This window comes from Puma concolor, chromosome D4, assembly GCF_028749965.1.
Source record: "Puma concolor isolate L17-30 chromosome D4, mPumCon1.1.hap2, whole genome shotgun sequence".
NCBI classification, from domain to species: Eukaryota; Metazoa; Chordata; class Mammalia; order Carnivora; family Felidae; genus Puma; species Puma concolor.
The window spans coordinates 29385664-29407697 of record NC_141679.1 but is presented as its reverse complement, the minus strand read 5'-3'; the positions used below and the strand labels follow the sequence as shown (position 1 = coordinate 29407697).

Below are 22034 nucleotides of genomic sequence, written 5' to 3'. Positions count from 1 at the left end.
GTGGGGCTTATTTGTAGCCTTTGTGAGTCTGGGGCCATTCTGTCAGAAGAGGGTGATCATTAGGAAATGACTCTGCTCCCTGGATGGCTAACCTCTGAGAACAGACTGTCTTTGCTCATCACCTTGAAAACAAAACGAGAGTCATTGAAAGCTAACAGGAATGCAGCTGCTTTTCGGGGAAGGACGGGTCCGGTTGGTCCACTGGACAAAGAGATGAATCTGTCTAGTTAGTGTTTTAGTTTTCTTTCTCCTCTGTACTCATTGCAGATGGCTCCAACCGATGAGCTAAGCCACGAGATTGCTGGCTTTCTTGACCAGACTTTGTACAGATGGGATCGCCTCTGCCTGGAAGCACCCAGGTCAAGAAAACTGGCCCGAGAGCTCCTGGCTGAGCTGCACGGTCACATCCAGCATCGGCCGGCTGCACATGGAGCTGCCGTGCATGCAGCAGGCTCCCCGAGATCTCGTGACGAAACAATGAGACTGATTCGTCGTGGAACGAGTAGTAAGGATGAGCCATAGACATCTTGGTGAGAGCTGCTAGAACATATTTTATGAAGTCAGAAGACAAATTCCTTAGCCCAAACTCAGTCTGGCTTATTAGTTCATGACTAGATTGTGCCTTGAGCATTCCCTACCTGCTCAGCCCAGCTGCCAGAGAATCACTGAAGACAAGCCTTGAATAGGAGAACACTTTCATTTCCCTTTTTCCTTATATCACATGAAGATACACAACTATTACTTGAGTGGTTCAAAGTCTTTGGACTGAGAAATTGGTCATGAACCACGATCAGTTTAGAAGTAACTTAGTCCTTTTCCACAGATCTCTTTTTTCAGAAATCAGACTACTGTTATTGGTGTTTCTTTTAATCCACAGGGCTTTGAGATAAAGCCACACTCTTGCTTCCCTAAGAAATTCTTCACTAAGGAGTCTCTCGGGCACCTCCGAGGGGAAGCAGAGGCCATCAGGCCCAGTAGCAAGTGGTAGTGACTGGGGCCACTGCTGTGGTGGGCAGTCAAGCCAGCTCGGCTGTGGAGAACAGCACTGCTTAGCAATGAAATAAAGCCGGTTCCAATGCTAACTCTTTTTGCTTTCTGTTTGCTAAACACTCCCACCAAGGGAGCTCACATTGCCTCAGAGAGGACTGATGTGAGAATATAGGATATGTTCTGGAAGAAGACATTATATTTCAGTTGTCTAATTAACTGAGGTGGGAATTAGAAATTCCTAATAAAGAACAGGTAACCCCAGGGGCGCCCGGGTGGCTCATTTGGTTGAGCATCTGACTTCAGCTTGGGTCATGATCTCACGGTTTGTGGGTTCGAGCCCCACGTTGGGCTCTGTGCTGACAGCTTGGAGCCTGGAGCCTGCTTCTGATTCTGTGACTCCCTCTCTCTCTCTGCCCCTCCCCTGCACATGCTCTGTCTTTCTCTGTCTCTCAAAAATAAATAAATATTTTAAAAATTAAAAAAAAAAATAAGTAACCCTAATATTTATTTCATATCAATTGAAAATTTTTTCCCCTTCCAAGTTTGTTTTTTTTTCTTACATGAGCTAAAATCCTCCCAGGACCTCACTTTTTTTTTTTTTTTTTTTTTTTTTTTTTAAGTTTAATCTTCGAGTGAGCAAGCAGGAGAGGGGCAGAGGGAGAGGGAGAGGGAGAGAATCCCAAGCAGGCACTATCAGTGCAGAGTCCGATGTGGAGCTCAAACTCAGCAAACCATGAGATCATGACCTGAGCTGAGATCAAGACACCCAGGTGCTCCTCAAGTTTATTCTTCATATGCATTGATTGTGTACTCTTTTGTGTGTACACACTCTTTTGTGTGGGTCGAATCAGTCAGGACTTTTATGGCTACTTTGTTAGTGTTAGTAATCTCTGAGTCTCCTGCAATTTGAGCTCCTATTTGAGGTGTGAATAGCGTTTTGTTGTATTAGAGGTCGTGGTTTTAGGGGAGTTTCCGTTTCGGTATATGGATCTACCTAAAGATCTGAAAAACTCAAGAACTTTTAACTTTTGAGAAATACTGCAGTTTGAACAGTGCACTGATAAAATACTTTAGTCATGACTACCAGCATTCTTACTTTCATAGAAAAAGTCTTCCTCAAAATGTGTAGTAGTTTTGATAAAGGAGTTTTAGGCTTCATTTAGAGTCAAGGATATCTCTCCTATGTTGTTTGCCATGGAAGCTGTGACCAGCCTCTGTGGGCATGAAGAAGGGAATCTGCTTAGTGGCTGTGAATAGTCCCTAAAGCTTGATTCCCACCAGGAATCAAATTCCCTTGTGGGTGTGCTCCACTAGAAATCCAGTCATGCTGTATTCCACAGCAAACAATATAAACAAGACTGTTACCCACCTCAGACTGTTGAAGCTGCATTTCTGGAAGGTTCCTTCCTGTCCTGACCTTACCTCAGCCTGTTTGTAGTATCTTCAGTTCCTTTACAAAGCCTCTAAGTTCTCTCAAGCCTTGGACATGTGAGTCAGCACCTGACCAGACTATCTGATCTGGCAGCCAAGCAGTTCTTGGGTCTCAAGTGAACCTTCATTGTCTGTGAAGGCTTTCATGAAGGGAATAGGAGGCACTGGTTTGTGGACTGATTTTGTTTTCTCTCCTTGCCCTTTCCCACTAACGAGGGAGAATGCTTCACGGGGGAAACCAAGGAAAATAGGACTGCTCCGCAAACTGGAGGGGCAGCTGCAAAGCCTCACAGGCAGTCAGGCCCTGGTCATCACTTTATTTTTTTTTTTTTTAATTTTTTTTTCAACGTTTTTTATTTATTTTTGGGACAGAGAGAGACAGAGCATGAACGGGGGAGGGGCAGAGAGAGAGGGAAACACAGAATCGGAAACAGGCTCCAGGCTCTGAGCCATCAGCCCAGAGCCTGACGCGGGGCTCAAACTCACGGACTGCGAGATCATGACCTGGCTGAAGTCGGACGCTTAACCGACTGCGCCACCCAGGCGCCCCCCCTGGTCATCACTTTAGAAGGGGTTACCCCATCATTCCATTCACTTCTCTGAGGGGGAGGGAACCTCCCAAAGGGCAGATGGAGGGGGGCACAGGGCAGAAAGGTGGGAAGCGACACCCTCCACTTGACAACCCCAAGACAGACACCTTGTGCTCCCTCCACTCCCGAGCAAGCCCATACCCAGCTACCAGTACGGAAACCCAGTCAGGGCAGAGAAAGCCAGGGGCAGGCTGGAAACTCCACCTCCTCATTCAGTTGCCTTGGATTTGGCGGGGAAAGTCTGGAGACATGGGTGTTTTTCAGTTTCTTGAAAGAAGATCTCGCTAGAAAAGGGCTCTGGTGAGAATACACATCAAGGCAGGTGGCATGAGCGAAGCGAAGGCCCTGTAGGCCACTGAGCCTTGTCCCCCCTCCCCCCGTTGGAGAGCCAGGAGCACGGAGGCCTACAGCGTGCATTAAGCAGCAGGGCTGAGGCCCAGAGGCTGTATGTGGGGTTGACCGGACTGGGTTTCTTTCCAGCACAGGGTCTGTGCCAGGCACGTGCCTTTGGCTTCCGCCAGCAGAATATCCAGTGAGGAGTGGCTTAAACAGGCAAGACACCTGATGGTGTCAGACACACAAAACCCAGAGAGGTGGCTAATTCAGCCACTCAACAATGTCATGACTGCAGATCAGCTTCACTGGAGTTCTGGCTTTTCTCTCCAAGTTCAAGAAAGCTGCCAAGCCCAGGCCTGACAGCCTCCAAGAAGGTTCTCGTGTCTCTGCTCGCAAGCCCACACCAGACCCTCATGTCATTGGCAGACCCAGCCACTGCAGAATGGGGCTTGCTGCCACCCTGTTGATAAGATTTATTGGGACACTAATGAGGCTTGAGCTTCAGGGCCTTGCACCACCTGGCCCCTCCCCAGGCCCCGGGAGAGGCCCCGGCATTGTGCTCCCAAGGTCGTCTGTTTTGTAAAATCTGTAAAGAAACGTTAACTGCAACTGGCAAAAATGCCTCCGTGTGCTCCTACTGTCCCCCCTGCCCCTGGGCAGTGTGCACCTTCTGCGATCCAGCTGAGAGAAGCCAAGTTGGTTCGGCACCACTTCGAGGCACAGTGAAGTTACCGTGGAGGACCAGCTTCCAAGAATGCCGGCACCAGCCCGGCCAGTTCAGCTGGTGCTGGCCCAGGGGCCGTGGCACAGCAGAAGGGTGGCCTGTGCCACCACAGGCCCGCAGGTGCACAGGAGCAACAATGAGGAAGTGTGAAGAGTCCTTCCAAGACCTCTGGCTTGGGTCTGGGGCGAACTTGATAGAGGTTTTCGGAGACCTGACAACAGCTCTACAATTCTGTGTTCCCCACAGCAAGCCGGGAAGCTGAGTAGAGCTTTCTAAAGTCTTAGTAATGAAGTTTTAGGTAAGCGTGCTGGAGAGACTGTGGGAATGTATAAAATCACTGTGCCAACAAGAGGTGATCAGAGAGGACAGAGCTGCCAAAAACTGGAGAAGAAAGGCATGACCGGCCACGTATTAATGCAAAGGCTGTCACCCACTGGTACTTCATGGCGTGTGGCATGTTAGCTCTTTTAAATCTGGAATTTATTTTTTCATTATAAATAAGTCACAATACATGTGAGTTTGTATTCACTAAAGAGTACAGTCTTTCTCAGAAAAAAGCTTCCCTTCTCTCCTCAATTATGGGAGCTCAGGCCACACAAAACCTGTATAGACCTGCCCCCAGAAAAGACCAATTTGGCGTAGCCTTTGGGCCTGAGAATCTTGCCGTCAGATACCTACAAACTGGGGTCCCACAGCCAGGGAAGAAGGGAGGGGGCTGCAGGGAGGCGGTTGGCAGGGGCTGCTGGAACAAAACGACGTGCATCGTACAGGTCTTTCTCTTCTGTAAGCCAGCCTCCCATACTACCACCCAGTGTAAATGGAACTGGCCTGTATACATTGTTCTTCCCCGATTCTAAAGATGGAGCTCGTCCGACAAAGCACAGCCCACACCCGCTGTGCGCACCACTGTTTCCCAGACTTGTGACCCTCATGCTGCAGCCTCCACAGGGTCCCCTAGGAGTCATGGGATGGAATCCCCCCGCCCCCCCCCCCCATTCAGTGGCATCTGCCGGACCCAGCCCACCCTGGTTCTGCAGTCAGCTGGCATGGGTTTCCTGGATGGTCGCTCTGCTTCCTGATGTGCCACCCCACACCTCTCCGTTGGCCAGAGGCACCTGAGCAAGCAGGGGGCAGGTGGCCAAGATGTGTCTCTGAAGAAGCCCCTTGCTGAACTGTCCTGGGCTGTTCATGTCATTGTGCATTTTTAGCACTTCTTGGCCCCGTTGCTCACTGGTGGGACAAGGATGCTGGGACAAAAATGGAAACATGTCTAGAGGGCAGGAGGAAACCATACCTTCTGTCACGGTGGAGAAGTCACGAGCAGAGGCTTGAAAGGGGGGACCACTGCAGTGGCCAGAGATGTGAAGGAGATCAGAACGGAGCCTGTCCTGTTACCCAGAGGGGCAGGGGGCGAATGTGAGGAACGCTGGTCCTTGTTTGACAAGGAATGCGAATTGATTTTGCTTCCAGGGAAGCAGAGACATGAATTTTCTGTGCTTCTCTCCCTTCTTTTACTCTCTTCCCTCCTGTCCCCCTCCCTCCCGCCCCGCCCCGTCAGCGTGCTGGCAATAGCCTTTTCCTTGCCTGACACTGGTTTTCACATGGATTCCACAGACTGTCAAAACACTTGTCACTTATTACTCCACACCAAGCCACTTTACTCCTAAAGAACCAAAAGCAAGGCAAAATAAGTATGTGTGTGGTAAGGCCTTCTTCTTAAATCCAATTCCACAATTTTATACCGTGAGTCCAAATCCTATCCCTCATACACAGACTGGTAATGAAGTCTACAATGTCAGCCTTTCCTTTTCCCCAGTCGCAACATAATCATGATGATAACTTCCTGTATTTGGGGTTTTGGGTAGGGCACTCAGATTCTTTTATGCGGAAAGTTTCACATTTAACTTTTCTGTAGAAAAGCAGAGTTAAATCAGTGTTGAACATCTCACTGGCCTCTGGTGTTTCCCTCACTATGACGAATCCACGGATATCAGCCGGGATTCTTGGTGGCAAGCCACAGGATTGGACACAATGTTAAAAGTAAAAGGGAACTGATCAAAAGTATCTAAAAGCCTACAGAATTGTCAGGCAGACAGGACTTGGTGCCAGGCAGCTAACAACAGTGCCCAGACCTGGCTTCAGAATGACCTGTGAGGAACCTCCTGCTGTCGCCACCAAATCCTGCCACATAGAACTTTTGTGGCTTGTTTGTGCGAGGCCCACCACCCCCACAGGGACACAGTCCCTGTCCCCACTCTGGGGCACCAGTGCATCTGACAACCTGTACGTTGGCTGGAAGGGCACCTGGAAAAGCACGTGTCTGGCTTATTTTGCTTCCATGACATTACTGGACACCTTGGATACCAGTGGTCTCCTACTTACAGGAAGGGGTCAGGGCCTAGGCAGCTAGAGAGAATAAAAACTCCACAGTATGTATCACCTACTCTTTAGCATTTGAGAAGGTTGAGTACCATGAAACAGCCCGACTACTAATCCAGAAGAGGTAGAGAAGGGCCCTTGGCAGAGAGCCAGTGCGCAGACACCTGAGGCCGAGTTTCTCCAGTGTGGCGCGATTGACAGTGTAGAGCAGGTGCATCCATGTGGGGGTGTCATGTGCGCTGGAGGGTGTTAGCAGCATCCCTGGCCTCTCCCCACTACGTGCCAGCCCAGCGGCGACAAGACTCTCTCCAGAATGTCTGGGGGGAACCCCCCTCACCCTCCGGTGGAGAACCATTGCTCTAGCTGGGGGGTTGTTGTTTCCGGAAAGACATCCTGGAGAGAAACACAAACAGTTTCAGACATGTAAATTAGACTTAATAGGATCCTAATAGAACTAGATAATCTGAATCCAAAATTCTTAGGGAAAAAATAAGCAATCAGGAACAGGCAGGAAAAATCTGACAGTAAAGTGTAATGCGGTATAAAGAGATGGAACAAGCACTGGCATGTGCTTTAAGGCTGCAGTGTGACCGCAGTGTGGTAGGACCAAGGGAGCTGCACAGAGAGACCCCCATCTGGGTGGCGAGCCCCTCCTCATGGACCCAGCCAGAAGTCCTCAGGTCCCGCACAGGCCTGGGCAGCCTCTAATCCCGTCAGTCCCTGTTTCCTCCCTGCCAGTTTTCCCTTGGCTGGCAGAACATTCTAGGGCTTCCCCTCAGCTGGAGAGCTGGTCCCTGCTTGTCCCCTGACCTTTTCCCGGGGAGCGCTCCCAGGCTTCATCTTTGCACCTCTGCCCTGTGTACTTTCCCTGCACTGGGCCTTCACGTAGTATCTTTGTGCAGAGGGGCCACACCCTCTCCTGGACCACAGGCCTGGACGTCCCACTACCCACTGGGCATCCCCTGGAGGTCGGATGACCATCTCAAATTAACATGTGCAAAGCCGATGCCACCAGTTCCATGCCACCCCACTAAACCCATGATCTTCCCACGTCAGTGGATGGTAACTCCATCTTTCCAGTGACTGAGACCCAATTCTGTAGTTACTCGTGATTCTTCTCTCTCTCCCACATCCAAGCCATTAGAATATTCTGACCATTTCTTGCCCTCCACTCTTAGACACCGTCATCTGCCTGGCCTCCCTGCTCCTGCCCACCTTGCTGCAAGCAGCCTTAGAGATCTCTCTCCAGTGCAACATGGCATGCCGCTGTTCCAGGCATTCCAAGTGCTCCGCACTTCACGCTGAGTAAAACCCAACATTCTTAAAATGGCTTTAAGGCCCCACACAATCTGGACCCCTTTTACTCTCTGACTTCTCCTAATTTTCTCTGCAACTCCTTCACCCACCTACCACCACCACCACATGGGCCCCCAACAGTGACTCCACACATGGTATACTCCAACACCAGGGCCTTTGAACGGGCTGTCCTGAACCTCCTAGACGTGCAGGCCAGTTCCCTTGTCTGCTCACAGGTCACCGTCTCCATGAGGCCTCCCTGACATTGACCATTGCACTCCACTCTCCTCCACTTCTCACCCTTCACTACCTTGGCTTTTGTCCCTGACACACCACTCCTAGACACCAGGTAATCTACTTACACCTTTTGTCTATTCTTGTCTCCACTACAGGTGCCTGAAATAGTTGCAGGCATATCAAAGATGCCCAATAATTATTTTTTGAATTGATCTGTAAAGGGATTTAGTATATGATAAAAGCATTTTGATCAACAAGGAAAAGATGATGACGGGAAATCCAGTTGGATCTCCACTTCTTTGATGAAAAGACACATTCCAAAATAAAATGTCCAACCCTCTTTCTTTACCAAATGTCAGCATCTTGAAGTCTGGGCTGGGGTTCTCTCCACAGAAGGCTCTGGCAGTTCTGCTTGGAACTGGGTGGTAGGAAGGCTGCTGCTACTCTGGGAAGAGAGCCTATTACTAAGATAAATAAAAAGCCGTTTATAGAAGCAGAACCTCCCTGATGTAGAAAGAATGTTTTTCTATTTCATTTAGAATTCCTTGCTTCCCCCTCCCCCCACACCCACGTCCCTGCCTGGGTCTGCAAGTCGAAGTCCCAGGGCCACAGCTTCCAAGAAGGCCTCTTAGTCCTTTGTGGGGAGGCCAGGGAGGAGGGAAGGGGGTCTTCCCCTGCCCGAGGTGGGGAGGGCCTGAGGTCCCACCCATATCACATGGAAACTTCCACAAATTCTCCATTTGGGGCCCTTCAGCCAAATGGGAGCACTTTCTATGTAAGATAGAAAACCCACGGGCACCTGGGTAGCTCAGTCAGTTAAGTGTCCAATTCTTGATTTCATCTAGGGTCATGATCTCACAGTTTATGAGATTGAGCCGAGTTGGGCTCTGTGCTCACAGCATAGAGCCTGCTTAGGATTCTCTCTCTCTCTCTCTCTCTCTCTCTGCTCCTCCCCTGCTCACATTCTCTCTCTCTCAAAATAAATAAACATTAAAAAAGAAAACCCAGAAACCAGGACACCTGGGTGGCTCAGTCAGTCTTGGTTTCAGCTCAGGGCATGATCTCACAGTTTGTGGGTTTGAGCCCTGCATCGGATTCTGTGCTGTCAGTGCAGCCCTGCTTGGGATTCTTTCTCTCCCTCTCTCTCTGCTCCTCCCCTGCTGGCTCTGTCTCTCTCTCAAAAATAAACATTTTTTTTTTTTAAAGAAACCCCAGAAACCACAGAAGACAAATAAAATTGACCATACAGAAACTTTAGCCAAAAATCCAGGGCACCTGCATGGCTTAGTTGGTTGTCTGACTCTTGATCTTGGTTTTGGCTCAGATCATGATCTCATGGTTTGTGAGATAGAGCCACATGTCAGGTTCCACACCTAGCATGGGATTCTCTCTCTCCCTCTTTCTCTGCACCCCCCAAATAAATAAAAAAATAAAAATTTAAAAACAAAATAACCAAAAATCTAAATAGAAATGACACTCTGGGGGAAATCATTTGCAACACATGACAAATAACTAAGTTTCTAACTGTAAAAGCTCTTCTACATCAATAGAAGGCCTCCCAACCCAGAGACTGATGGGCCAGTGATACAAACACTGCACACAATTAACAGGAGAAATACAAAGGACTCTGGCAAGACTTTTAAAAAATATTTAACACGGCTATGAGAAACTCAATTTTTTGTCCCATATCGATATGGTTGGAGAAGCCAAAAGGACTGACACGGCCAGATGGGTGAGGGGTGGGACACAGGCACTGTCCCACATACAGAGAGAAGGACAAGTGGTCATGTTGTAATATTTAAAATGTATACATCCCTGGGGCGCCTGGGTGGCTCAGTCGGTTAAGCATCTGACTTCAGCTCAGGTTGTGATCTTCTGCTTCGTTGAGTTCAAGCCCCACATCAGGCTCTGTGCTGACAGCCTGGAGCCTGCTTCAGATTCTGTGTCTCCCTCTCTCTCTGCCCCTCCCCAACTCGACCTCTGCCTCTCTCTCTCAAAAATAAAATTTAAAAAAAATTTTTTAAGTAAAATTTAAAAAATAAAATGTATACATCCCCAAAACAGTGTGGTAACAGAATCGCCATATGATCCAGCAATTCCACTTTTAGGTGTATCCCTGAAAGAACTGAAAGCAGGAACCCAGAGGAGTATTTGTCCACCATGTTCCCTGTGGCTCTACACAGCAGCCAAAGATGGAAACGATCCAAGGGTCCATCGACAGATCAGTGGATCAACACAGGGGTCTATCCGGACAGAGGAATATTACCAGGAATGAGGCTCTGACACCTGCTATAGCATGGACAAAACTTGAGAATATTTTGTTAAGTGAACAAAGCCAGACACAAAAAGACAAATACTGTGTGATTACACACAATATCTATAAGAGGTGCTCAGAGTAGACAAATTTATAGAGACAGAATGGAGGTTGCCAGAGGCAGGGAGGGGGCGGTCTGGGGATGGAAGTTAGTGTTTATTGGGGACAGAGTTTCACCCTGGGGAGATGAAAAAGTTCTGTGGACAGGCGGTGGTGATGGTCGCACAACACTGGGAAGGTACTTAATGCCACTGCACTGTATGCTTGAAAATGGTTAAGACAGTAAATTTTCTTATGTAAATTTTCCAAAATTAAAATATTAAATAAAAAATTTTACATATCCTGTTCTCCATTAACAAATATCCAGTTCTTCAGAGCCACCGTTTTCCATTTCGGGTTGCACGGACCCCGCCGGAACCCACCCACAGACACACTGGTGCCGTGAATACCCAGAATGCCCAGGGAGACTTCCTGCAGCACTGTTTCAAATAGGCGCTCACTGAAAACAGCTCGAAGGCCCCGCGGTAAAGGGACGGTTAAACAGACCAACAAATGAACAAAGAGGAACACACACCCTAACAGTTGATGCTAGGCCCTGTTATCAGGGTTTTACATCAATTCATTCATCAAATTCTCACAACCACCTAACAGAGTTATCCAGTTTACAGATGAGGAAACAAACCCAGGGAGATGCACAGACGACGTCTGGCAGGGCCGGGCTCTGAGCAAAGGAGCCCACCAGCTATGTGCCACTACTGCCTCCTGAAGGGTGTGATGTTCAGACCACAGGAACGTCCAAACAGAAGTCAAGCTCCTCCTGCGAGCCAATCTTGAAAGTCTGTCACGTGGAAAGATCGGTGTGCGTTCTGCTCCCATGTGGGTACAGAGCCGGGGCCGTGGACGTGCGCTTACCGGAGTGCATCTGTGGAGTCAGTCTGTGCGGGGCCAGGCCCGTCAAGCTCCTAATGGTGAAGGTTTTGGAGAAGGGACCAGGTGAACATGTGGCGGGAAACCTACTTTTTGCTCTACATATTGTTTCTATTTGTTTGCATCTTTGATGTATACCAAGAAAAAAAAATTGTATTCAGCAACACATACAGGTGGATTCAGGTTTGCCTGTTGCAAGACAGGCTTATGTCAACCGGTGCTAGGAGGGAACGGGTGTTCAGGGCCACCTGGAGCTGCACAAGGGGACACCCTCCCTGGTATTTCCCGCACTTTGCTCAGCACCATGCCATTTTACAGCTTATTTAAGGGACTTATGTTCTAGCCTTGAACATTGAGTCTTCTACTAAAAGACAACCTGGTTGCATCCAGATGCCAGACTTACAGGGAAGATGGCCTGAGGACTGGGGTTTCCCGAGCATCCCCGGTGGGAGCAGGGTGTGGGCCATGACCCAACATCCCAATTATCCTCTCATTTATCCCCATGACACACACTTACTTTGAGAGCCTCTCCTTACCGTACCTGATGTTCAAGTCCTGGGAGACTGAAATCAGGCGGTCGGGTGGTGGAGCCTGAAGCATCAGGCTGAGGAGCGCTGAGGTCTTAGCCCAGAGGGCTTTCTTTCCTTCTGTCTTTCCCATCTCCGGGGGTATCCTCTCCAGTCCTAGGACACTCCTGCCCCCGAGGCCTGTTCTGCCAGACCCGGTGCAACAAGGGAAGACTGTTAGAACGGAAAAGAACTTTCTGGAACACGGGGCTCTTGGCAGTACTGCCAGGGCCCAACCACATGCGGTTCCGGCACCTCCCGCACAGCCCACAGACAGGAACGCCTCCTGGGCTGGGCTCTGGCAGAGGAGCCACCGCCATAGGCCGGCAGAAGGAGCACAAGGAGGCTTAAGAAAAGAGAAACCGCGGCATCCTGCACCCCCTCAGTGTGACAGCGGAGTAAAGTGGCAGAGCCGTCGGAAGTGACTCAGGGAGCTGGGGCAGGTGGCGGGACGAGCCTTTTGAGAGTTCTCCGTCCCTTCCCAGTCCTGGAGGCTGAGGAGCCAAAGCCCTGGGCTCATTTTATCTCCACCAGGGCAGTGTCACGTGCTCTGTGTGGGACAGATGGAAATCTGCGGCCGGAGAGGCTTTTACTTGCATTTCTGCGTTCTGCTTTGCATCACGCATGCGCGCGCGCGCGCGCGCACACGCACACGCACACGCACCCACACGCCGGTCTTGTTGCTATCACCAGCCCTTCCAGGCCCGGCTCCCAAGCGTGGGCTGCTCCGGCAGATCCTCTGCACCCGTGCTCCGACACCAGGGTGCCCGATCCCCACCCGCCATCCTGGCAGGAGGCTCTCAGCTACCAGTGCTGGTCCTGGGAACGTCTAGTTTTACAGGAGTTTCCTTCCGCCCCCGAGCTCGGCTGATGGCCGCCTCCTTCTTTTTTCACACCCTCTGGACTGGAACAGAAATGCCTTATTAGCCGATCAATCTCCCAGACAGCACCAAAGGGTGGGAAAAGATCTATAAAACCCCCGCCTATGAATAGCCCGGATCCGCCTCTCCTCCCATTCCACCCTGTAAACCCCCAGGGCCCAGCCAGGGAAGGCCCAGGTCATTGTCCTCAGGACAGTGGCCTGGGGCGGGGGCCATGAGTTCATGCCCTCCCCGCTGAGCTTGGCCTCGGGCACCACCCTGGGAGGTCCAGACAGCCCTTTAAACCCACACCTCCCTCAGGCTTCTCTCTACCCCCCCAGCCCCGACCTTGGGCTGAAGGGGCTCCAGAAGTCTAGGGTCCCTTAGGTATGGAGTCTTTACCATAGCTGGGCACCCCGCCCCCACCCCGCACTGAAGCCCCCCCACCTCCCCCTCTGTAGCAGGAGCCGGTTCGGCCCAAGGTGTCCTGAGGAGAGGGCACTCCAATGGACCATCTAACCCCAAAGCAACTGCACTTTGTCACCTGCCTGTGACAGCTGCAGCAGCCCCTCTCTTACTTCTCAGGAATGGGGTGCGGTGGGCCCTGTCACCCCAAGCAGGCTGGCTAGCAGAGGCCACAGGCCTGGGGTGCCCAGAGATCTGTCAAGCAGGAGGCCTGTTGGGACAGACTACTCACTCACCAGTGTAGGTCTGCCCTGCTGAAGGGGTGGGCAGACCCCCTTCATGCCCCTCCTACTCCTACCCGGCCGCTCATCTACTGAATGAGCAAGTGGTTGGCCCAGAACATAGAGCTCTAAAAGCACTGGCCCTTGATCACAGCTCACTCAGCTTTTGCTTTCCAGCTGCCCGGTGGGTTTCAGGTGTCTTCGGTGAGGCCGACTGAGGCCGAGGCAGGCACTGTGAGATGGGCCGCCCCACGCGGCTCCCCACGGCTCCAACCCAGGCGGAGGCACAGCCTGCACTCACCCTTTGCCAAGTGTCCACACTGAACCAGGCAGGCCAGGGAAGAAAGCCAGAACGCACTGGAAACATCTGTCTGAAGCCTCTCTTTTGGAGCTCTGTTCTTCATTTTAAAGGGATGGTGGAAGGTTAGGGATGCAGTTTACTATTTCTGGTTCCTATACTTGGGGTACCGGGTTCTTCTTGCTATTGTGACATGTCTGTACCTCATTTGGGATGGAGACTATTACTTCGATGTTTTGATTTGAAATTCCAATAAAAATAAATGCTTTGAAACCCTGTAATCCTAAAATAGAGGCCAAGAGGGAGAACTGAAACATCTTCCCTTGTATTTCTTCCCTGCCTCCTCCCCCACCTCCATTTCCAGTCCTGGTACAGACAGAGCTCCCAGCACTTCGGCCCTGGCTGAGGCCCAAAGCCGGGTGGTGGGAGCCGGACAGGCAGCGGGGGCTGCCACACCTCCTCCTTCTGAAGCTCGGCCCCTCAGCCTAACTGCAGAAGAGGGGGCACAGGACCACCTCAGGCTGGCCAGGGGGTGGCAGCCAGGGCTCAGCCAGGCCAAGCACAGGGTGGAGGACCCAGGGGACACCAGAGGCCTGGCCACTGCCAAATATGCTGGAAGCCAAGGTGAACCGGGGAGATGGGCTCCTGTCCCCAGCCTGACTTGCTCTTGGAAGACACAGCGTCTGCTCACTAAGGGGTGGTGGCCCCTGGTTCTAGAGAGGTGGACGGTGTTTGGCAGTGCACCAGTCAACTCAGAGAACAAGACTGCTTCTTGGATAATTTCTGGTAGAACACCACCCGTCCTGTGCTTGACCGCCTGGCTGGGGTGGTGGCAGGCTCCCGCAGTATCCCTCACATCCCTTGCAAGGGCTCGGCGGGCCTGGGCTCCTCCCAAGAAGGGAGACTGCTTACAGACTCCACTCCTGGTGGGGATCCCCCGACAGCCCCCGTGAAGCGACTGGTTCCTGACAGCCAGTAAAGGCTGAGTGTTTCGGGGTCAGAGTTACCACTTAAGGAAGCCGTAAGGGGCAGGCACCACGGTTGCTAGGTGTTTCTTTGCTTTGCTAGACCAGGGAACCCACGGGGATTTGTGGGACCCTCTGTTGGGGATGTGCGATCTTGCTGGTAAGAGGCTTGTTCCTCTTGGTTTACTTCCCACGCTCATTCTGGGGATGGTTCATCCCGTCACATCTGCTTCACATGGGAATCGTGGCAGGGGTCAGGGGAACCACCAAGGCCAGAAACGGGGTCCGGGGGAGCAGACAGCAGAAACTGTGGCACCGAGAAAGTGTGCCAGACTGCCATGCAGACAGGTTTTTTGTGACTCCTCCACGGTGACTTGAGTGCATCTGACTCAAGTTGCCATTTTCCCAAAGCAGGTCACCTGGGGTCACCTGACCCCACCCTGGCCCAGGCCCATTCTGACAGCAAATGGGATGAAGAGTGAGGCCTGTCAACCCTCAGCCCGTTGGTGAAGAGGCGGGCCGTCCCTGACAAGTGCAGCACTGAGTGCACAGGCCGCAGCATGTGGTGCAGTCCCAGGGAGGAAAATCCTGAGACGTGGACCCACATTCATACGCTGCCTGTCACTTAGTAGGACACCTCGGGGATCTGGCCTGTTAAACCCGTCGAGGTGAGATCCACAGTGGGAACCAGGATAGGGCAGGCTCACACCCAGATCCTGGTCTCCACCACAGCCCATCTTCTGTCCCCAGGGCTCCTGGGTCTTCTGCGAATTCTCCGGCCTGGACCGAGGCCACTCTTGGGAAGTGCCACGTGGTCATGTGAAGAAAAGCAGCCCAGGGAGGGCAGGGTGCTTTCCAACTCAAATCCTACTACACGCCCTAGGTGACCCGCCACAGTTACCAGCGTGAAGCTTTTTTCTGCAAGCAGATGAAACATTTAAAAAAGTAGCATGCCGGCCTTAGAGACCTGCCTCCTGGCTGACGGCGGCCACTCTGCAATCCAGCAGCCCCGCCAGGCTCTGGCCGCGGGATCCTCCTCCGCACCCTCGCTGCCCTCCTCTTAGGAGATGCTGAGGTGCAAGCTAGGAAAACCTGTTCAAGATTCTGAAGAAACTCGGAAGGGGTGGATAACGGGGTGTGGTCGGAGCACCAACAGGAGGTCTCCGTGCAGGCCCACTCACTCTTCCTCCCTCACCTTCCCTGTGGTCCCTGTGGGGACCACACCCGACACAGGTAAGGATGCCCGCGTCTGCAAGCCGAGAAGGCAAACAACCCACGGGACTCAGCCGAAGCCGTGACCGGGGGCGTCAGTTCAGATGACCCCAGAGGACTTGGGATCACGGGAGCAAGGCAATTAGCTGTTTTGGTGCAAAATCTCGTGCGTGCGGTAGCTCAGCTCTGCCTCAGTGGTTTCTAAGGACAAAGGAGGCTTTCACAAGAAGAGGCTAAGCACTGGGCCGGCTGGTTGCCCACAGCCCACGAGGAGGTAGTGAGTGGCTGTTGTGCACACAGCCAGGTGGGCAAGCGCTGTCGGTGCCTCTGGGTCCCTTCCCGCTCCACCTGAGACAGCCGAACACTCACACAGACCAGAGGGAGACAGTGTCATTTATCCCAACGCTTCCCAGGAAGCAGCTTTCTTGCATTTATTCAAATTCACAAATAAAAATCTTTTTTGAGGGAGAGAACATGCAAGCTGGGGGGAGAGAAAGAGAGAGAGAGAGAATCTTAAGCAGGCTCCACCCTCAGCGTGAAGCCCAACAAGGGGCTCGATCCTATGGCCCCGGGATCCTGAGCTAAACTCAAGAGCCAGGTGCTCAATTGAGTGAGCCACCCAGAGGGCCCCCAAAATTTGAATCTTGTACCACTATGGCTAACAAAGCACATACAATCATATGCAACGCATGTAACAGAGAAGAGCAAACCCCTAGGAAACCTTCTAGAGTAAGTCACCGTTAAAAGAATTCTGGAGACCAAGAGCTTTTAATGAAGGAATGTGTTAAAACCACGCTTCTTCCCACAAGCCCAATGCAGAGCCGGGTGAACACAGCCTGGAGCCGCACTTGAGGCTGCTCTCGTCCAGCTTGGGCTCTGGCACAATCTCGGGATGGTACCAACCACTAGGGCTTCCTGCGGTTTCACACCACCCTCCCTCCAGAACAGCGCCTGGAAGCTTGGTTTCCGTGTGCGTGTGCGCACGTGTGCGCCATCAGAGCAGGAGCATACCCTTCACGCTCCCATGGCCACCTGGGAGGGTGACAGACCAACCGGTGGACAGGAGGGACGGTATCAGGTTGCAGAGAATACCCCTGGGGTAACGTCATTTTTCTTTTTAAACAGTATTAAAAAATAATAAAAAGTATGAAATTCAGAAGCACGCAGGAATACAAAAATAGCAATCATGTTTTATTATGAACACATCTTGGATTCTTACCCTGCCCTTTCAGAAATAGCTAAAGAACAAGACCTAGCGATCAAGACAATCCTGTAGGATCTTTCTGAAATGACCCAGAGAAGAATACCAAATGGTGTTCACTGATCCCAGTATACAGAATCTCTGACTTCCTGGAATTCTAAAAAACATCCAGTGCAGCCATATGCTGAGAGGATCCATGCAACAAGTTCAGCAGTTTTTCTGATTTTTTTCTCAGACAGCTTTCATCGTTTGTGTGAAAGAACTGCCTTGACCTCACAGAAGAGATCCAATTTAGATTCCGTGTCTTGGGGTGGCAAGTTCAGGGCAGGGGACAAAGGCACCACGCGGTCCGTGAACTCCAGGGACAGCAGCCTCTGGAAAGAGAAGCACCAAGGCCTGGACACTGCTGGCTGTTGGCTTTAGCAGCCCCAACACCCTTCCTTTGATGTCCAGGGTCAATGCGATCCTGGTCCCACCAGGGCTAGGAGTAGATGCATGAAAAAGAATCTCGCTGTGATCTTTCCTGCAAAGGAAACAGCAATAAAATTTACAGCCTGGTAACAACGGAGAAATTCTTGTAAACCAGTACCGCTGCGTGCCTTCGCTCTCCACTTTGGAGACAAGACTGAGAGGATGGGATGAGACCCGCCGCACCTCACGACCCCACAGTGGGGTTCACAGCCGCACTGCTCACACACGGCTGTGAAAGCCAGCGACCGTAACCCGGGCCCCATTCTTTGCACCTGCTTCCGCAGCCTGAACCCAGCGCACAAGGAGGCAGCGTGGCCAGGGTCCCGTGAAGCGCTAACCGCGTTCTGCCTTTAGGAGCGGAAGCCCGTCCCCTCGTCCCCTGCGTGTCAACATATCACTACGATGCCACCAACATCCACACCCCAGGGCCACATACAGACGGGCGCCGCCGCTGCCGGGGGTCCAGGCGCGCGGTCTTCGGTGAGCGCAGTCCCAGCTCCGGAGCCTCCGGGCACTTACACACAGGAAGGCTTTTTGCTCTAGGGCTCGACTCCTGTTCCTGCTGAACTGAGCCAGTGTGTAAAATGAGAACTGATATCAGCTCAGTAGGCACCGGAGGGCGGGTCCAATCGACAGCCCGGAAGCAGTGCCTCAGCTGGGAGCTCCTGCGCCAGCCCGCGGGGCTGCGAACACAAAAGAGAGGTTACCATGCTCGGGAGGAGGGGGAGACCACAACCAGGGGTCTCCTCTGAAAACAACAGCCCTACTCACATGCAACCAACTGCTGACAGTTTTGTCTGGACTTTTTGCCGGCGCATTTAGCTTTAGTTTGTATGTAAGAAGAATTTTTGCAGCTTTCAATACATTTGACCGTTCAGACAGGTGTCTAATCAGTGGACTGATATTTCCGCAGACTTTCGGTACACTCGTGCATTCACGACAGGAGAAAGTGCATCCTCGGAGCCACGCGGGCGTCGCCTCGTCCGGAGCGGCGCCCGGCGCCTGAGCGGACCACCCGGCGGCGGCCTCTGCCCCAGCAGCTCCAACTTAACTGTCCCCATCTCACCTTCTCTTCAGGTGCAGAACTTAGCCACTGTGAACAAAGCGGAAACCAGTCACTGTTCACCAATCAGCTAAGCTCTGCACCTCGTCAGAGAGGTCGTCGGCTGGGCACACTGGGGGGGGGGCCGGCGAGCATCTTCCACAGCCGTCGGCTTCTTCCGTTTCTGGAGAAGAGCTACAAGATGAGTGTGTTCTCCGAACTGCAGAGAGAGAGAACTATGGCTTCCGGAGGAGCAGCCAAGGTCGTGGTTGCGTGGTAATCCCTGGCAATGTGATTTTAATCTGAAGTCACAAATCAGCATGCCAGGAACCCAAGCAGCCAGAGCACTCGGAGCAGCGCCGCGCCTGCTCACCGCCCGCACCGCACGCGCTGGCTTCCTCACGCACCAGGCGCCGACACCGCTCCGCCCGCTACCGCGTGGCCTTGACTTCGCCTTGTTGCGCGTTTACCTGGCGTCCCAGAGGCCCAGTGTCTTAAATCGAAAGGGCTCTGTGCAGCCTTGGAGCACAAAATTAAAAAGGCATCGAGCGGCTGCCCCTGCGGGGTTTGCCGTCTGCATCCGCGGGGCTGGCAGGTGCCGTCGTCGCTGAGGGACGGCCGAGGGGCGGGGCACGCACGGGGCCCCAACATTCACCCACAAGGGGCAGGAACGGGAAGAGTTCCCAGGAAGGAGCAGACTCGTGACCACCTCCCCGAAAACTCACGACGAGGAACGGAGAGCCATGGTGCCCGCTGTGGTTCTCCACAAGCTGGAACGGGGACAGTGGGCCGAACAGCCCGCCCCACTGTGTTTCAGTCTTCAAGAACCCCAAAACTCTCCATGAAACCAAAAATCTAAAGAGAAATATGATCTATACTCTTACTAGAGGGGGCCCACCACAAGGGAACCGGTCCCTCTCAACTGGCCCGGCCCTGAAGGACCCGAAGCCACCAAGGAAAGGGTCTGGGTCCCGCTATACAGGACGCACAGCCATGGCAATCATTTCCACTACTCTGTTTCCTGGGAAATGTGGTTCCTGCACTCTTATGGAAAAAGAGGATTCTACTTAAAAATCCCTTTTCTCCCCTTCATATCACAGTTCTTTCAAATAACTAAGACACTAACACATGTTAGAAATGGTCTTAATATACAGCAAAACATCAGAAGCAAACAAAATCTGACACTGGGTTAAGAATACCAACATAAAATATTAAATAACCATTAAGAATTCTACCTGTCGATAAGCTGTAGAACATGAAAAATGCTTGAGATCTGATGTGAAATTAAAAAAAAAGACAGAATTAGACGGGCCCCATTACATCATGTGAAACCGTGAAGAAACACTGAGAAGGTAACAAATGACAATACACCCACAGCCCCACAGCTGCACTTAACAAAGCTGCACATACCCCTGCTACATGACTTGTGAAATGCAGAAACCCACAGTTAAACACTCCTAGAATGTACATCTAATAGGTCAATTCCAAGACAATTAACAGGAAGCAGCTTAAATAACTTAGGACTTGCACTGCAGCGTAGACCAGGAGGAGATTCCACTCCAACGTGAGGTGAGAAATAAACCAGGCACAGCGGGGTCGAGGAACACATGGCACACCTTGGCAGGAGGCCCTCAAGTTGGTCAGACCCCTCATGTTCTCATACAGATGGTGGGCTGGGGATGGACCCAGACGCCTGCACGGAGCTCAGGGTTCGAGGTAACCCAGCAACGTGCTCCCGTGTGAGCCCTCACCAGAAGACTGGATCAGTGCTTCCACTGTCCAAACCTATTCCAAATGCTCTCCTGTGTTTTTGTCCCTACAAGTAACAAAACCTAAAGTGGCCAAAGCAGTGCCCAGGGAAGTGATTCCGCCGGGGTGGGCAGCCTCTGCTCCTGGGGCCAACCTGGCCAGCCTGGCGTGAGTTCTGCCTGCACTCCCAGGCCACCAGCCACTGAGGAGTGGAGGACCGTGGCTCAGTGCCTCCTTATCGACTCACGTGGCTCCTACGAGGAATCTCTGGTTAGAACCGAACAGTGGAGAAACGGAAGAGAGAGAATCACCTCTTCAGAATAACATCTCGGCCACCACCTGGGCTGAGGATCTGTCCATCTGCTCCTTGGTCAGCTCGAAACAGCGGCGGGCGACCTGCTGCTGCCGGGAGTCCTCGCTCACCATCAGCTCCCCGTAGAGGTAGATGCCCATGGCCTGTGGGGCACAGAGCACAGAAGGGAAAGAAATGACACGTCCACACGCACACGGTCTGCGCTGCTGGAACACACACTTGCCCGTGTGGAAACTACAAAGACCCTAGGGAAGACGGCCGAGTGGCTGTCCTCCTGAAGCCAACAGTTTTCGATCCCTTCACTTTCTTGTTCACACTGAAGCCCCCTGGAATTCTTAACAATCAATTCCATCAACAGGACTGTGGTGGCAATCTAATCGGTGACAGAATGACGCACGAGCATTTCTCCAGGGATGACTGTGACGGGATCACCAGGGAGAGTCAGGGAGGTCCCCACAATGCCCACCACGGAAACGTGCGTGGCTGAAAGTGGCCTCCGAGGCGTGGTGTGCGTGTCACAGGGTTGAAGGACCTCTCTCAGGGAAGTACGCCCTGAGGTGCGGCTGGAGAATGAAGACCAGCACGTCACATGGCACCACAGCAGGGAAAACGTCACCCCACCCAGGGAAATATGTCCGCTGCGTCAGCCCAGCCCGACAGAGCCCCTCAACCATCCCTGCCGTGGCAACAAACACCGCCTCTTCAGTTCCCAAAACAATGTTCTCCACACATACTTTAAATGAGAGCCACTGAAGACATGGACACATACTGTGACAGCTAAGCCACGGCCTGACCCAAGACTTGGGGATGCTGTGAGTCATTTGGTACTGACAATGGTCCACAGACATGCACATCTGCATTTTTCCTACAGTTTTACAAACAGCCAGTTAGGTTCTGGAAGACCAAAAGAACCCTTTGGTTCTGCCTCTTCTCTGATTCCAAGCTTACTTATGCCACAGGTTACATTCTGTTGGAGCAAATTAGAGGGCGGATCTCAAAAGATCCTTTCAGCACAAGATAAAAATTTGGTAGTATGGGGCTCAAAAATCCTTTCCTTAAAAAGCTGAGTTATGGTCATCCTTATTTGGCAACGGTCTTGGCTCTAAAAAGGAGTTACTTCTGGTTTTCAGAACAGACCTTAAGTTGCTCTTATATTTTGTCTTTGTTGTCTGTGTTTCCAAACACCTCTGCTCCAACTGTGCAAATGTGACATTTCTCCTAGTACAAAGTCATGTACTTTTCTTTGTGGGAAGAACGAGCCCTTACTTGCCGGCTGCCCCCCATACTCAGGCCCTATCAAAAGTCCCTTTGTTTGCCCCACCCCCACTGAAGCATGGCTCCATTCTCTCAGCCCACAGTACCCGGCGGAAAGCTCGCTCACAATGGTCACGCTAACAGCAACCAGCTGCGGTCTGCCTTCCAGCAGCTGACAGAACCCACAGAACAC

General features: G+C 52.0%; 2 protein-coding genes and 1 long non-coding RNA gene across 14 annotated transcripts in view; 1 reads left to right on the top strand and 2 right to left on the bottom strand.

Annotated features, from left to right (window-relative positions):
• FANCC (FA complementation group C) overlaps positions 1 to 1082 on the top strand; it is a 271193-nt gene extending 270111 nt beyond the window's left edge. For all 4 annotated transcript variants that reach the window (XM_025931652.2, XM_086685163.1, XM_086685161.1 and 1 more), the window contains one exon: positions 268 to 1082. In XM_025931652.2, coding sequence (XP_025787437.1) covers positions 268 to 522 — 255 coding nt within the window. In that variant the 3' untranslated portion in view covers positions 523 to 1082. The remainder of the gene's footprint in view (positions 1 to 267) is intronic.
• Positions 1083 to 5705: 4623 nt separating this feature from the next.
• LOC147574790 (uncharacterized) lies at positions 5706 to 13066 on the bottom strand. Of its 2 annotated transcripts, none has more exons than XR_015243510.1 (4): positions 11742 to 13066; positions 11037 to 11259; positions 8333 to 8447; positions 5706 to 6843 (listed from the first exon to the last, which is right to left on the bottom strand). It is a non-coding gene; the product is annotated as an uncharacterized LOC147574790 (long non-coding RNA). The 2 variants fall into 2 exon arrangements; XR_015243509.1 differs by having other exon boundaries at positions 11766 to 13066.
• A 3915-nt stretch (positions 13067 to 16981) lies between these two features.
• AOPEP (aminopeptidase O (putative)) overlaps positions 16982 to 22034 on the bottom strand; it is a 344323-nt gene continuing 339270 nt past the window's right edge. For 3 of the 8 annotated variants that reach the window (XM_086685158.1, XM_086685154.1, XM_086685155.1), the window contains 2 exons: positions 20586 to 20730; positions 16982 to 17535 (listed from right to left, as the gene is read on the bottom strand). In XM_086685158.1, the coding sequence (XP_086541284.1) occupies positions 20590 to 20730 (141 nt within the window). In that variant the 3' untranslated portion in view covers positions 16982 to 17535; positions 20586 to 20589. Of the gene's footprint in view, positions 17536 to 20585; positions 20731 to 22034 lie in introns of those variants that run through there. The other 5 variants (XR_015243503.1, XR_015243504.1, XR_015243505.1 and 2 more) reach the window with 3 other exon arrangements.